Source organism: Capra hircus, chromosome 1 (genome assembly GCF_001704415.2).
Source record: "Capra hircus breed San Clemente chromosome 1, ASM170441v1, whole genome shotgun sequence".
In the NCBI taxonomy this organism is placed as follows: Eukaryota; Metazoa; Chordata; class Mammalia; order Artiodactyla; family Bovidae; genus Capra; species Capra hircus.
Window position 1 is genome coordinate 89,561 of NC_030808.1, and position 15,652 is coordinate 105,212.

Here is a 15,652-nt window from a genome sequence, read left to right on the forward strand (position 1 = left end):
TGACCCTGCCACCTGAGAGCACGCAGGTGTCCATTTCCACATGCTAGTGTCCGCTGTACAGCTCATCTCCAGCCCCAAAGAGAAGGGAAAATACAATGGATTGACAGAGAATGAAAATCTGCTTGCTGTTCCCAACGGAAATTCTTAAAACTGTTACATGCACAAAACAAACATTCTTTCTGTGAACCAAGAAAGCCCAACCAGCTAGGGAAAAAACCATCTGGAGTAGAGAGAGAAGTATTTTTCTGCTCATCAAAGTACAGGCAGGTGGTGCTAGCAGTAAAGAATCTGCTGCAGTGCAGGAGACCCAGGCTCGATCCCTGGGTCAGGAAGATCCCCTGGAGAAGGGAATGGCAGCCCACTCCAGGATTCTTGCCTGGGAAATCCCCTGGACAGAGGAGCCTGGCGGGCTGCAGTCCATGGGGTCACAAAGAGTCGGACACGACTGAGCGACTTTCACAGTATTGGCAAAACTCTAAAATAGACTCCCAGCTCTCCTTCCAGATAAAACCAGAAGCATCTCACTCACTCACTTTGCTTTGCTGTCCAGCCCCGCTGGATTCTAGAACACCCCCGCTCTGCTGGAGTCAGTGTCTTTATGCTGGCACCAGTCTACTCCTGGAGAGACAGGAGTTTGGGGTACCAGGTCACTAAGACAATGCAAGTGGTAGTTTACTCATTTTCGGATGGATTTTTTTCCCGTTAAATTCAATAGTACTAACCAGCTGAAATGAATTACTTTCCTAGACTTAGGCCATGCTTAAATAGTTCCAAACACAAAGAGCAGAAATAATTCCCCTTTTAACACGAACATTCCTTGGAAGCATAGCTCTCTCCTCTGCCATCAGAGGTCAGGGACATGCAGGATGCCTGGCCCCAGCCTCTCAAGCACATCTGGAGACCCCAGCCTAGAAAGATCTGTGTGTGTGCATGTGTGAGTGTATGTGCCTGAGGCCAGCCCTGGATCTGAATGAACCGCATCCTCAGGCTCTGGGGGGGTCACAACTGCTCTGGTTCCAGGAGACATGTTGCCCACCTCCCTGACAGAAAGACCCTGCCCCAGAGGGACTGGGAGAGCTGGCTGCCCAAGGGCTCCTGTCCTCAGGGCACGGCTCCGTTAGCAGTTCCCTTGCTGGGCTTAGACGAGGTCAGGGTGGCTCAGAGAAGGAGGAAACTTGGCATGTCTGGAGGGCTGGAGTCAATGCCAGGAGGCAGTGGCCAGGGGAAACCCTGTATGTGGAAAGCAAAGAGCTAGGACACGGAAGGTTGTTGGCAAGGGATGTTTCATCTCTATGAAACACAGCCCCGGCTGCCCAAAAAGGTAGATGCGAGGGACCAGTCTCAAAGAACTGGAGACTCCGTGCGTCATCCACATTCCTGAGTCACAGCTGGATCTGACAGCCAGCCTATCTCTTCCGTAAGGAGGATCAGTCACCTTACAAATCACCCTGGTGAATACAAGGGCACTCATCCAGAATCGCTGCCCTGGAGGAGCATCACAAGGGTGCTCAGTACAGTCACCTGGGAGAAAAGACTCACATATTGCTTCTTCATGCGACATTAATTCCGATAATGGGACTCTGCATGGGTGGGTGAGCTGGTGGACCTAAAAAGGCGAGATGTTTGTCACTGAGCACATCACACCCACCCTACATGAACGGTGATGCCCAACATTCACACACAAAGAAAGCCAATGAAGAAAAGGGAGGAAGAAAGGATTGCAGTGGTGACCCGATATGACTCCGTGTACACAGATACCCCTTCTTTCTCTACCACAGTCACGCATCCTCTATAAAGACACTGAACAAACTGTATTGGGTATAGACATAAGAAAGTGTGACTGGTAGGTCTATTCATAGGTGTCATTTGAAACGGCTTCCTAACAGCATCGAAACATACATATACACTTAAAGTATCCGAACCATGCTTGCTGCTAGAAAGTGGTAAATGAATGCAAGCTTGAAGTTGAACTTGGCCTCTAAGGTCTTCAGCTGAGAGTTACTAACTAAAGGGTAGATCTTCCGGTTTCAAAAAATACTATGTCTGTTGTTCTTGATACAAAAGTCTACACTATCTTTAATAAATAAATAATAAGGTGTATCTGAAAAGTATGAAATGTAAACTTTGTTGCCCTTTCTGACACATACATTTTAAAAATTGCTTGAATGATGACAGAGCTCTTATGGCAAAGAGTGACATGACATATTCAGTTCCCAGCAGAGTGGGTAGTTCACTAGCTTTTTTTTTTTTTTTCTCCTCTTTTTTTGGCCACATCACGTGGCATGCAGGGTCTGTTTCCCAACCAGCGCTGGAACCTGGACCCCCAGCAGTGGAAGGGCAGTCTTAACCACTGGAACCAGCAGGGAAGTGCCAATGCTATCTTCAGAACGCATTTCTACAATCCTAATTAAATTCTAAGGGCCTGCAATCAAGGAGAACACCGTCTTACCCAAGAAAGCTAGATTCCAGGACTGAGAGAACATGCAATGAACATTTCACGAAAAAACGACAAACTGGGATTGTGGGAGCATTAACACGCAAAGTACGATCCACGCTTGTCATGAGCAAATCAAGTTCTTACCTAGTCATCCAGCCTATCTCCTGGCATTTAAGGAGAAAAACCGAAAGAACTCAAACTGGCATTACTCAGCCACAAAAAGGAACGAAACTGTGGCTGTTTGCAGAGATGTGGATGGACCTAGAGACTGTCAGAGTGAAGTCAGAGAGAGAAAAACAAGTATCACGTATTAGCGTATGTATGTGGCATCTAGAAAGGTGGTATCGATGGTCTTCTGTGATAAGGACATAGAGAACAGATGGGTGGATACCGAGGGGGAAGGAGGCGGCGGGTGGGGGCGTGGATTGGGAGACTGGGATTGCCATATATTTATACACTACCCTGGATAAAATGGGTAACTAGTAAGAGCCTACTGTACACGAGGAGCTCCACTCAGCTCTGCAGCGACCTGAATGGGAAGGAAACCCAGAGAAGAGGGGACATACGGATATGCATGGACGGTTGACTGCTGTACAGCAGAGACCGACACCGCAGTGTAAACCAACTATACTCCACTAACAATTTAAAAAACAAAAAAGAACTCAAACCAAACTTGGCACGTGGTCATACGCTCCTGATTCTGACAACACGCCGTGTGTCCTTCCGTTACTGAGAGGTTGGCTGTGTACGGCGGGCTTTGGGAAGGAGTCTCAGGTCTCCTTCCCTGGAACCGAGGGGCTTGCCTGCTCCTAACGTCTCTCCCCCACCACAGTAATAGTTTCCCTCCGCGGATTGTCAGTTTTCCTTTGCACACCTTGGGGACACCTTTGGGAGGAACGTATCAAAGCCACGTGTGGAAATCGCCCATGACAAGCAGGCAGGAAGAGGCTCAGAGCTGGTCACCAGCAACCACTCTTGTCCTGAAACACAGGACCTCCAAGCGGAAAGGGAATGTCCAGCAAGGCTGGAGATGGGGACCCAATAACATCGTCAACAGCCTTTCAGGTGAGCTACAGCGACCTAGTCCCACAGAGTATAACTAGGTAGACAGCCTCCCTTAACCCCCTTCCAGGGGTGTGGGAAACCAGGATCAGGCCACCTGGCTGTAGCCAGGGATAGTTTCCATTGACAGCTACCAGTAAAAAAAAACCTGGAGGAGGCTGGAGAAACCCTAACAACACGCCTGCCAGAATCTTCCACGGATTAGACCAGCATCTGATCAGAAGACCATCTCCCCAAGTGATCAGACCCAGGGCAGCATTTCTAACGAGGTCGCAGTGGGGAAATGAGATTCTGAAGCAATGACATGATCAGCGGGATCATTTCTAAACACACCAAGGACTAGGCATCCTGGAGGGCCTGCTTGGAGGCTGGTGGAGGTAAGAAGCAGGAGGGTCCCATGAGTTCTCCAAAAATACAGACATTGCATTTATGAGCCTATTTTACAGTAACCAGACTCAAGCCTCAGGCCCAGGGACGGGCCAGACACCCCACCAAACGTAGTTGGGGGCGATGGGACTTCAAAGACCCTAGAAGCCACGACGAGCCCCGCAGTGAGGACAAAGGAAAACACAGTCCTGTTTCCTAACATGGGAAATGATTTAGTGGGGAGGATTGTCGAGAAGTAGTCCCAGAAACTTGGAGGGGCCTGTCTTCTCTGCCCTGTTGCCCTGTGGCTGAACACCAAACGCTGGTCCTCGAAAAGCCATGCTGTTTCCAGACAGGCAGCATCTGCTGCCTCGGGCTGGAGTTCTGCCAAGCACGCCCTGGGTGGGCTCCCTATGGCTCATCGAACAACTGCAGGTCTAAGCGGACCACGATCTCTCCCGTGGGAACTTCGTGCAGCAGGAGACACTTCGTAACTGGACCCTTGGAGCCCTGGTCCTTCTTGATGTCGGCCACGCGGATCTCCGTCCGGCCCAAAAAATCTGAAAGGACAGACACACAGACCCTCCTCAGAGAGGATTCTTTCTCATCAAGGCAGGTACCTGGCCTATTGGGAGTGTCCCAAAGAGGTGTTACCCTCTCTCTTCTTCAAAAGGGAGTTAGTTTCTTGGAATCCAGGGACTACAGTGACAGCATCATTTTTAAATAGAGTGAAAACAAAAAGGTACTGGGCTGGGGATGAAGAAGAGTCTAGAAGAAACTCAAAATACAGATTTTTTTCCTTGCACCCAGTGGGCCCCTAAAGGGCCGGGAGCTTCCTGGGAGGCAATGCAAAACCAGATATATCCACTGCGCAATTTGCAATGTATATGAAATTTAAAGAAATCTCTCAGGAGAAAGTCAGCTGTTTCTTTTTTATCTCTTCACTTATTTATCTGGTGGGGAGGAGGTGATTGCATAGGAGCCGCAGGCTCCCAGCTGTGCTCCCAGGACAATCTCAACACCACCATTTTTGGGGGTGGGGCTACACCATGCAGCATGTGGGATCTTTGTTCTCCAACCAGGGATCAAATCTGAAGCCCAGAGTCTTAACCACTGGACCTCCAGGGAAGTCCTTCAACACCACTTTTCATCAAATACTGAGTGTCAGGGACTTCCCGGGTGGTTCTGTGGTTAGGGTGCAGAGCTTCCACTGTAGAAGGCACAGGTTGATCTTTTGTCTGAGAACTAAGATCCTGCATGCCACATGGCAGGATCAAAAAAAATTTTTTTTTTAATTTTTATTTTTGCTTTATTTTACTTTACAATACTGTATTGGTTTTGCCATACATTGACATGAATCCACCACGGGTGTACATACATTCCCAAACATGAACCCCCCCTCCCACCTCCCTCCCCATAACATCTCTCTGGGTCATCACCGTGCACCAGCCCCAAGCATGCTGTATCCTGCGTCGGACATAGACTGGTGATTCGATTCTTACATGATAGTATACATGTTTCAATGCCATTCTCCCAAATCATCCCACCCTCTCCCTCTCCCTCTGAGTCCAAAAGTCCATTATACACATCTGTGTCTCTTTTGCTGTCTTGCATACAGGGTCGTCATTGCCATCTTTCTAAATTCCATATATATGTGTTAGGATACTGTATCGGTGTTTTTCTTTCTGGCTTACTTCACTCTGTATAATCGGCTCCAGTTTCATCCATCTCATCAGAACTGATACAAATGTATAACAAATTTTATATATATATATAGAGAGAGAGAGAGAGTCAGTAATGGACATGCGAATGTCTGAAATTTTTTTAATGCTATGCATTAAAATGATGGTACCAAATGGGCTTCCAGACAATTCCTTCCTTTTTCTCATTCAGCAATTCAACAATTGATAATATACTATGATCCAGGCACTCTTGTACAAGAAATAGCTTTTCTTTCAAGGTTTAAAACCTGGGGACTTTCTCTGGTAGACGATACCAGTGCATGTCGCCCCTTGTGCATTTCAGGAGCAACCTCTGAAACAAGAGGTTCACTAGGGTTTGCAACTGAAACTCTCATGGCACTGCCATTGTGTCATGATATTTCAGTGTTTGATTAAAAAAATCCAACCTTGTCTTTATTTATCAGAATAAAAATTGCCAGTGAAGCACCATGGTTAAGAGTCCAGACTTGAGTCACACTGAACTGTCAGTTCAGTTCAGTTGCTCAGTCACGTCTGACTCTTTGCGACACCGTGGACCACGGCATGCCAGGCCTCCCTGTCCATCACCAACTACCAGAGTATAGTCAAACTCATGTCCATAGAGTCGGTGATGCCATCCAACCATCTCATCCTCTGTCTTTCCCTTCTCCTCCTGCCTTCAATCTTTCCCAGCATCAGGATCTTTTCCAATGAGTCAGTTCTTCCCATCAGGTGGCCAGAGTATTGGAGCTTCAGCTTCAACATCAGTCCTTCTAATGAACACCCAAGACTGATCTCCTTTAGGATGGACTGGTTGGATCTCCTTGCAGTCCAAGGGACTCTCAAGAGTCTTCTCCAACACCACAGTTCAAAAGCACCAGTTCTTCAACACTCAGTGTTCTTTATAGTCCAACTCTCACATCCATACATGACTACTGGAAAAACTATAGCTTTGACTAGACAGATATTTGTGGGCAAAGTAATGTCTCTGCTTTTTAATATGCTATTTAGGTTGGTCATAACTTTTCTTCTAAGGAGCAAGTGTCTTTTAATTTCATCCCTGCAGTGACCATCTGCAGCGATTTTGGAGCCCAAGAAAATAAAGTCTGCCACTGTTTCCATTGTTTCCCCATCTATTTGCCATGAAGTGATGGGACCAAAAGCCATGATCTTAGTTTTCTGAATGTTGAGTTTTAAGCCAACTTTTCACTCTCCTCTTTCACTTTCATCAAGAAGCTCTTTAGTTCTTCTTCACTTTCTGCCCTAAGGGTCATGTCATCTGCATATCTGAGGTTATTGACATTTCTCCCAATAATCTTGATTCCAGCTTGTGCTTCATCCAGACTGGAATTTTTTTCATAATGTACTCTGCATATAAGTTAAATAAGCAGGGTGACAATATACAGCCTTGACGTACTCCTTTCCCTATTTGGAACCAGTCTGTTGTTCCATGTCCAGTTCTAACTGTTGCTTCCTGACCTATATACAGATTTCTCAGGAGGCAGGTCACATGGTCTAGTATTCCCATCTCTTGAAGAATTTCCCACAGTTTGTTGTGATCTACACAGTCAAAGGCTTTGGCACAATCAATAAAGTAGAAATAGATGTTTTTCTGGAACTCTCTTGCTTTTTTGATGATCCAATGGATGTTGGCAATTTGATCCAACTGCCTTTTGTTCCTCTGCCTTTTCTAAATCCAGTTTGAACATCTGGAAATTCATGGTTCACATACTGTTGAAGCCTGGCTTCGAGAATTTTAGCATTACTTTGCTAGTGTGTGAGATGAGTGCAATTGTGCGGTAGTTTGAGCATTCTTTGGCATCGCCTTTCTTTGGGATTGGAATGAAAACTGACCTTTTCCAGTCCTGTGGCCACTGCTGAGTTTTCCAAATTTGCTGGCATATTAAGTGCAGCACTTTCACAGCATCATCTTTTAGGATTTGAAATAGCTCACCTGGAATTCCATCACCTCCACTAGCTTTGTTTGTAGTGATGTTTCCCAAGGCCCACTTGACTTCGCATTCCAGGATGTCTGGCTCTAGGTTAGTGATCACACCATTGTGATTATCTGGGTCATGAAGATCTTTTTTGTATAGCTCTTCTGTGTATTCTTGCCACCTCTTCTTAATATCTTCTGCCTCTGTTAGGTCCAGACCATTTCTGTCCTTTATCGAGCCCATCTTTGCATGAAATCTTCCCTTGGTAGAGTGTTCTGGTCATGCTCTATCATTTAGCCAGCTATGTGACCATCTCTGGGCCATAATTATTAGTAACTAACTCACAATGAACTAATTCATATGAAAGTACTATAAAAGACAAAAGCCCCATGGAGCAATCTAAGCCTTGCACGGATCACGTCTGCACTGGACCCTCACTCCTAGCCCTCAGTTATCCTCCCTTGAATATAATCAAGGTGAGGCCATAATCTTTAAACTTACTCTCTTATTCTTATTGGATTGAGGAAGATAGAGGCAGGTGTCTTGGAATCGTTGGCCAGACCCCCCGTTTTTTTCCAGCTTCAAGTAGAAACAGGAAGTAGATTGAAGCGATGATGCACCCAACATAGCTTCGTTCCTTTGATTAAGCTGAAAAGTCACCCGAAGGGCATTGATCAATTCTGCCACATTGTTTGCGCACTAATACGCTTCTTGCTCAACTGGATAGTTTTATCCATTTTCACCAAAGCTTTTAGCCAAGGACTAAAGAATTAGGCTGAGGCTTTGAGGGTACAGCCCTCTCTCTCTGCAGTTATCTGCTTTAGGGAAGCACGGGACCGTGTTCTTTGTCCTAGGGAAGCTGGACCACTCTAGACCAAGCACACTTTGTCCACCTCCTCTGAGATGCTCTGCATCAGTGAAGGCCTTTTCCCAGGGGAGGCCAACCTCATCTCTCCAGCAGGAAGCCCAGGAAATTCTGCACAGCAAGTTCCCAGGGAGAAAACACCTATCCATGAAAGCCAAGGGGCAGGGAAAGGGCAGAGTGCCCAGGGCCGCTGTCTACTCACCATCTGGCGAGAACTGGTCCCTCTCAAACACGGTGATGCACAGCACCTCCTGCTCCAGGTCTCTGATGAAGAACTGGCAGTTGGAATTCCACTTGGGATTCAGAGTGTCCTGGATCGTCTTGGTAATGTGACACTGGGACCCCATGGTCACCTCGCAGTACGGGTTACTCTTCCCTGGAGGGGACAGGGCCCGGCTCTTCTGGGTGCCTGTGGCAGGGTCACAGCCCCGGGGCACCTCTTCCCTCTACACCCCTCATTCCAACCCCCCCCCAAAGCCATGGTTAAGAGGCAGCATAAGACAGAGAATCCAGAGGAAAACACATAATCCAGCATCTTAGCCTATATTAACACTTAAACATTCATCATACTTTGTCACATAAGTGGGCTTCAAAACTAAATCTTCCCTGTCTCCTCACTTTAGCTTCAGTTCAGCTCAGTTCAGTCACTCAGTCGTGTCCGACTCTTTGCGACCCCATGAATCGCAGCACTCCAGGCCTCCCTGTCCATCGCCGTAGCTTGGATTGCGCCAAATCTGCAATCACCCCTCAGTATCTACAGGGATTGGGTCCTCAACCCCACAGATACAAAAATCCTTGGAGGCTCAAGTCCCTTATATAAAATGGTCTAGCATAAACCTGCCCATATCCTCCATCTACCTGAAATCATCCCCAGGTTATATATAATACCTAATACAGTGTAGGGCTGTGCTAAGTCGCTCAGTCGTGTCCGACTCTGTGCGACGCCATGGACTGTAGGCCACCAGGTCCCTCTGTCCATGGGATTGTCCAGGAAGAAGACTGGAGTGGCCTGCCATGCTTAGTCTCCAGGAGATCTCCCTGAGCCAGGGTGCGAACTCATGTCTCTCTGTCTCCTGCACTCGCAGGCAGGTTCTCTACCAGCAGCACCGCCTGGGGAGCCCATGGACAGCGGAGCCTGGAGGGCTGCAGTCCCTGGGGTTGCAGAGAGCTGGACGTGATTGAGCAACTGAGCACACACACAGATAATTGCTTTACAATGTTATGTTAGTTTCTGCTGTACAGCAAAGTGAATCAGTTATTTGTATACATTTATCCCCTCTTTGGATTTCCTTCCCACTTAGCTTACCACAGAGCGTTGAGTCCTCCTGGCTTTAAAAACAAATTGGCCCCTAATCCTAAATTTCCTTCCACACTGGGTTATTCCCATCCACTGTTTTGCCTTCCAGAGAGATCTGAGTGGCTGCCCTCTGACAACACAGTCAACCCCTCTATCTGTAGATTCCATACCTGCAGATTCAACCAATTGCAGAGTGAAAACGTTAGAAAAATGGAAATACAGTGAAATCACTATGTAAATAGTTGCTGGTGTGTGGCAAATTCAAGTTTTGCTGTTTTGGAATTTCAAAAATGTTTCCAAATATTTTTGTTCTGTAGTTAGTTGAATCTGCAGGTGTGGAATCTACAGATACAAGGGGGCTGACAGTGTTGTGAAAAGGCAGCCACTCAGATCTCTCTGGAAGGCAAAACAGTGGATGGGAATAACCAAATCTGGAAGGAAATTTAGGATTAAGGATCAATTTGTTTTAAAGCCAGGTGGACTCAACCCTCTGTGGTAACCTAAATGGGAAGGAAAGCGAAAGGAGAGGGGATAAATACATTCATATAATTGATTCACTTTGCTGTACAGTAGAAACTAACGTAACATTGTAAAGCAATTATCTGTGTGTGTGCTCAATCACGTCCAAGTCTTTGCAACCCCGTGGACTGTAGCCCTCCAGGGTCCTCTGTCCGTGGAATTTCCCAGGCAAGAATATTGGGTTACCATTTCCTTCTCCAGAGGATCTTCCTCACCCAGGGATTGCGCCCAAATTTCCTGTGTCTCCTGAATTAGCTGGTGGATTCTTTACCACTGAGCCACCTGGAAAGCCCCTAAAGCCACTATCCTCCAGCAAAAATTAATTTTAGAAAATAAAGTAAAGCCAAGTGGAGGAGATGCAGCAAAGGCTTCCGCCACTCAAACATGCTAGAGGGGGTTTCTAGGGCCCTTACCATGTGAGCGACAGGGTTTCAGCTCAATGCCTTCAACCACGTTCACCATCAACCTCCCGATGCCTGTGGCTCTTTGGGAGCGGACTGTGATGGGAGGAAAAACAACACAAAATGCTCCTGTTTAGCGTTCGCAGTATTTCTGGTTTGCCTTGTGATTTATTTTATGCCCTTCTTCAAGAACAATTCTCCCCTTCCTCCTTTAAACTCTTGCTTCCTCGATCCTGGAATCCGCCCTCCACCCCTTGCCCTATGCCCTGCCCTCCCTCTTCCACCTGCCCCCACCCTCAGGCTCTCCTCAACCCCCAGGTCTGCCTTCCAGCTCTAAGGGTTCTGGGCCTGACCGGATGGCTCTCTGCCCCCCAACTCTGCGGGATTCCCAGGGCCCCGCTGCCCAGCTATGTGTTACCCAGGTACGCCTTCTCCCGCTTCTTCTTCTCTGTCTCTATGTAGAGTTCAGAAGCTGCTTTGATTTTCTGCACCCAGGCAGTCCTTGGAAAGAAAGAGACAGAACTCAGGTGTCAGGTCGGTACCCATTCAGTTTCCAGGACTCTGCTTTGTTCGTTTGATTTTTACAACAAAGGCTCAGCATAGAGAGTCTGGTTTTCTGTCACATGGCCCTAAGGATGATTTCTACCATTGATAACAAAGGCACGAGTGATGTTTTTATTGATTTGCTCCAAACCTGGGTTTGTGTCCCCATGGAAGGAAATCTACAATGATAAACGCTGTTGCTGTCTTGCTCACAACAGCTCCTCTTCTTTCCTTACTGAAAAACATCACAAATTTGCCTAATCCGAGAAGGCTAGAAGGACCTCTCTCACTAAACCATCCAAAGAAAGAAACCATTTCCCAGATAAGCAGCCGCTTTCTGTGAAGGAGCAAACGTACAGTGGGAAAGCATTCTGGCGCGATTTTTGTCTTTCCCATTTCTCTGAGAACCATATGCATGATAACTTTAGCCAGTTCCTTGCTTGGCACAGATGCTCTTGGAATGTTGTTGGTCTTGTGTCAAGTTCACCCTTCAGAAAAACAATCTGTTTCATTGGGCTCCAGGGCGGAGCCCTGATTAAGGCAAACATGCCCTCAGCTTCTAGGATCCAGGATGCCTGTCCAAGGGAGCCAGACAACAAGGGGGTCAGGATTGGGAGGTCCTCTAACCCCCAAATCATTTTCCTATTAGTTTCTGCCACCTGGGAAACTTTGGGAAACGGGAGAGCCTCCATTGTCTCAAAGAACACTGAAAATTGCTGTTCAAAAAATTCTCAAGCCAGATGCATTTCAATGTATTTCCTTCTGAAAAGTTAACTTTTGAAAGACGCTGGAAAAATGAACTAAGGCCACTTCACTGCATGCCCCACCCCCACCTCCAGCCAGAGGGGATAGCGCTGCAAGTGAGGGGATGTTGGCACCCGCTGATTAATTAACTGTCCCACATGCATCCTACACCTGGTGGAACCCACCCAGGTGCCCAGGGCCAGGGAGGAGGCAGGTCTTACCTCTCGTTTATGCTCTCTGCTCGGAGGGTGTAGACTCGGTCGATGTGGGAAATGTGGAAGATGGGTTCATCCCCAGAAGGGTCAGTGGGCAACTTCACTAGAACCTCATTTAGGAAAATAGGCTGAAAAATAATGCATGGGCATTACAAGACCAGGTTGGGGGTCTGTGAGGACGTGTGTGTGCTCAGGTGCACATGAAGGCGAGGGGTGTGTCTGTTTGTGTCTGGGGGGTGGCGGTGGTTTCAGTAAACCATACTGAAATAACAATTTTATTAGGAATGATAAGGGACTCATTGGAAAAGACCCTGATGCTGGGAAAGATTAAGGGCAGGAAGAGAAGGGGATGACAAAGGATGAGATGGCTGGATGGCATCACCGACTCAATGGGCATGAGTTTGGGTAAACTCCAGGAGTTGGTGATGGACAGGGAAGCCTGGCGTGCTGCAGTCCATGGGGTTGCAAAGAGTCAGACACGACTGAGCGACTGAACTGAACTGAATAAGTGTTAATATCAATTTTCAGATAAATGGAAATTGTAAATATGGATTCCCACCCGCCCCCTCCATTTTGCAGGTACTTTTTATCCCTCATCTGGCTAAGGTATTATTTCCCAGGTTTCTACTTGTGAATTTTCATTTTTACTTCCCCTCTTTTCATACTGAAGTCTTTAGAAGGAAGTCGCTATGGACAGCAGCCCACACTTACGGAGTGCTCTGCTACAAACATCGACATAGCAGGGTTTTATGCAAAGATAAGTCTTCAAATGAGTTGGAGAAGTACTAGAGTGATAAGTAGGCTGGATGGTATTGCAGGTATTTCTAAAGTCCTCCAGAGTAAGAACTGATACGTTTATTTTTTCCATGGTCTATACTAGTCAGCAAACAATCTCCATCAACTTTAGATGTATTATGTATTTAGAAAGTCTTAGTTGCTCAGTCATATCTGACTGTTTGCAACCCCATGGCCTGCAGCACGCCAGGCTTCCCTGTCCATCACCAACTCCCGGAGCCTACTCAGACCCATGTCCATTGAGTCGGTGATGCCATCCAGCCATCTCATCCTCTGTCATCGCACAGCCTGCCAGGCTCCTCTGTCCATCTAATTCTCCAGGCAAGAATATGGAAGTGGGTAGCCACTCCCTTCTCCAGAGGCTCTTCCTGAACCAGGAATCGAATCCAGGTCTCCTGCATTGCAGGTGGATTCTTTACCATCTGAGCCACCAGGGAAACCCCCATCAACTCTACCTCCAAGCAACTCCCTTCAAGTTGTTCATACAAAGCTGCTAGTGACAATCTACATAAGTACATTGTTCTTTTTCCCAAAAGAAAGCTAACTGCTGCTTCAGAGAAAATTCTTCTGTGAAAACACCCCCACAGAGATAAATTTAGAAAAACAATACCCTATGACACGAAAACACACAAACACAGCCCTACACAGAGAAGCGGACCAAATAAACAGCTCACGGAAGCCGTCTACACATGGATTATTTATATTGGCTTTTGTTGGGAAAGATGAGGGGCACAGATGTTCCACGCCATCTTGAGAAGTTTGGAGGGCGTCTGTGAATGTTTGGGAAGTGGACGCTGAAGTTCTGGTCCAGAGTTCCCCACGCCTGCCTCGTCGGTACAGTGGACTGTGAGCCCCATCAGGACAGGGCATGCCTTAGTCACACCCAAGGGGACCTACAGCAGCCGCTTGGCAGCTAGTAGATGTTTGTCAATTGAACTGAATATTGTTCTTTTCTGATGGGTTCCCACGGTGGCTCAGTGGTAAAGAATCCATCTGCCAAGCAGGAGACACGGGTTCCAGCCCTGGGCCTGGAGAAGGAAATGGCAACCCACTCCAGTGTTCTTTTCTGGGACATCCCATGGACAGAGGAGCCTGGCGGGCTATAGTTCATTAGATCTCAAAGAGTCGGACACAACTGACCAACTCATCATGCAGGCACATTTTTGATAACTGCTGGACCCGGGCTTGTGGTCCCCCTAAATCCTGCCTCACCTCCTCTGTGCCACAGACCCCAAAGCCTGCTCAAACACCGACTCCCTTTAGACTGTCCTCCCCTCAACATCAACCCTGACGTTGCAGTCTAGAGGCGGACCTGCTCAAACACCGACTCCCTTTAGACTGTCCTCCCCTCAACATCAACCCTGACGTTGCAGTCTAGAGGCGGACCTGCTCAAACACCGACTCCCTTTAGACTGTTCCCCCCTCAACATCAACCCCGACGTTGCAGTCTAGAGGCGGACCTGCTCAAACACCGACTCCCTTTAGACTGTTCCCCCCTCAACATCAACCCCGACGTTGCAGTCTAGAGGCGGACCTGCTCAAACACCGACTCCCTTTAGACTGTCCCCCCCTCAACATCAACCCCGACGTTGCAGTCTAGAGGCGGACCTGCTCAAACACCGACTCCCTTTAGACTGTCCCCCCCTCAACATCAACCCCGACGTTGCAGTCTAGAGGCGGACTTACTGTCCTGTACATTTTATACTGCAGGTTTGATTTGGGGCTGAAGACCTTGTCGGTGCCCGAGGAGCCCAGGGGCTTGATGGTTTGGGTCAGCAGCAGGAAGTCGTTGAACAGGAAGCCGTACAGCTCCTTGTTGCTCTTGGCCTTGTAGAGCTTCCCACTGTGCAGGAACTTGCGCGGCCCCAAGCAGTTGGTCACGGAATTGAACACAAGTTGCTGAGGAAGGGAAACAAAACCCAAAGAAGACACGACGGAGTGAGGTCGTTTTTATGTTGTGGTGGTTTTTTTGTTTGTTTGTTTTTTCGCATCTGAAAGCTGTGGGCTCCATCAGAATCTGAGGCCCGTATCTTAGGCTCAGATTGAGGATGGCTTTGAAGACTTCAGGCAGGAGCTTTGGGAGCCAAGAAGTTAAAGGTGTGGTTCGGGAGACTGCGTGTGTCAGGATGAACCCTGGGTGTGATTCCTAGTACCCTTCCTTGAGGTCTAGTGTCTCAGAGTGACTTTTCTCCCTTTTATTTATCAGGGAAATGGGGCAGCAGGAAGAAAGCCCTCCGTCCTTGATGAGCGCGCTCTGCGTGCAGGCTGGTCCACCGGGGGCGGCATGAACCGTCCCAACCATGGCCCACACAGGCTCAAAGGGTCATGCCTGCTGCTGGAGACAGAGCCCTCTCTCTGCACAGTTCCACAGGACAAACGCCACTGTCCAGAGTGCAGCGTGAGTGCAGACCCCTACCGCGCGGGTGCACTGCCAAACACCGTGGTGCGGCCGGAGGCCTCAGAGCCAAGCAAAGCAGAAACCACGCTGGTGCACGATAGATCTCGCCCAGCTCACTGCTCCTGAGGACGGGAGGGCGGCTCTCTTCCTGCCACCTCCCAAACCTGGGAGACACCTCTAAGTGCTGAAATGCAGCCCTACTGTCCACCCCGGGCTCTGTCATCTCACACTCCGTCAGCCCCCTGGGTGCTATCATCTCATGTTCTGCCATCCCTCTGGGCTCTGTCATCTCACGTTCTTACACACACACACACACACACACACACACACACACACCTGGCTCTACCATCTCATGCTCTATCATCCCCCCTGG

At 48.0% G+C, this 15,652-nt stretch overlaps 1 protein-coding gene across 4 annotated transcripts in view; it reads right to left on the reverse strand.

The window, feature by feature from the left end:
- ITSN1 (intersectin 1) overlaps window positions 403-15,652 on the reverse strand; it is a 243,892-nt gene continuing 228,642 nt past the window's right edge. For all 4 annotated transcript variants that reach the window (XM_018043229.1, XM_018041619.1, XM_018042670.1 and 1 more), the window contains 6 exons: window positions 14,568-14,780; window positions 12,093-12,214; window positions 11,003-11,085; window positions 10,597-10,680; window positions 8,570-8,743; window positions 403-4,425 (listed from right to left, as the gene is read on the reverse strand). In XM_018043229.1, the coding sequence (XP_017898718.1) occupies window positions 4,277-4,425; window positions 8,570-8,743; window positions 10,597-10,680; window positions 11,003-11,085; window positions 12,093-12,214; window positions 14,568-14,780 (825 nt within the window). In that variant the 3' untranslated portion in view covers window positions 403-4,276. The remainder of the gene's footprint in view (window positions 4,426-8,569; window positions 8,744-10,596; window positions 10,681-11,002; window positions 11,086-12,092; window positions 12,215-14,567; window positions 14,781-15,652) is intronic.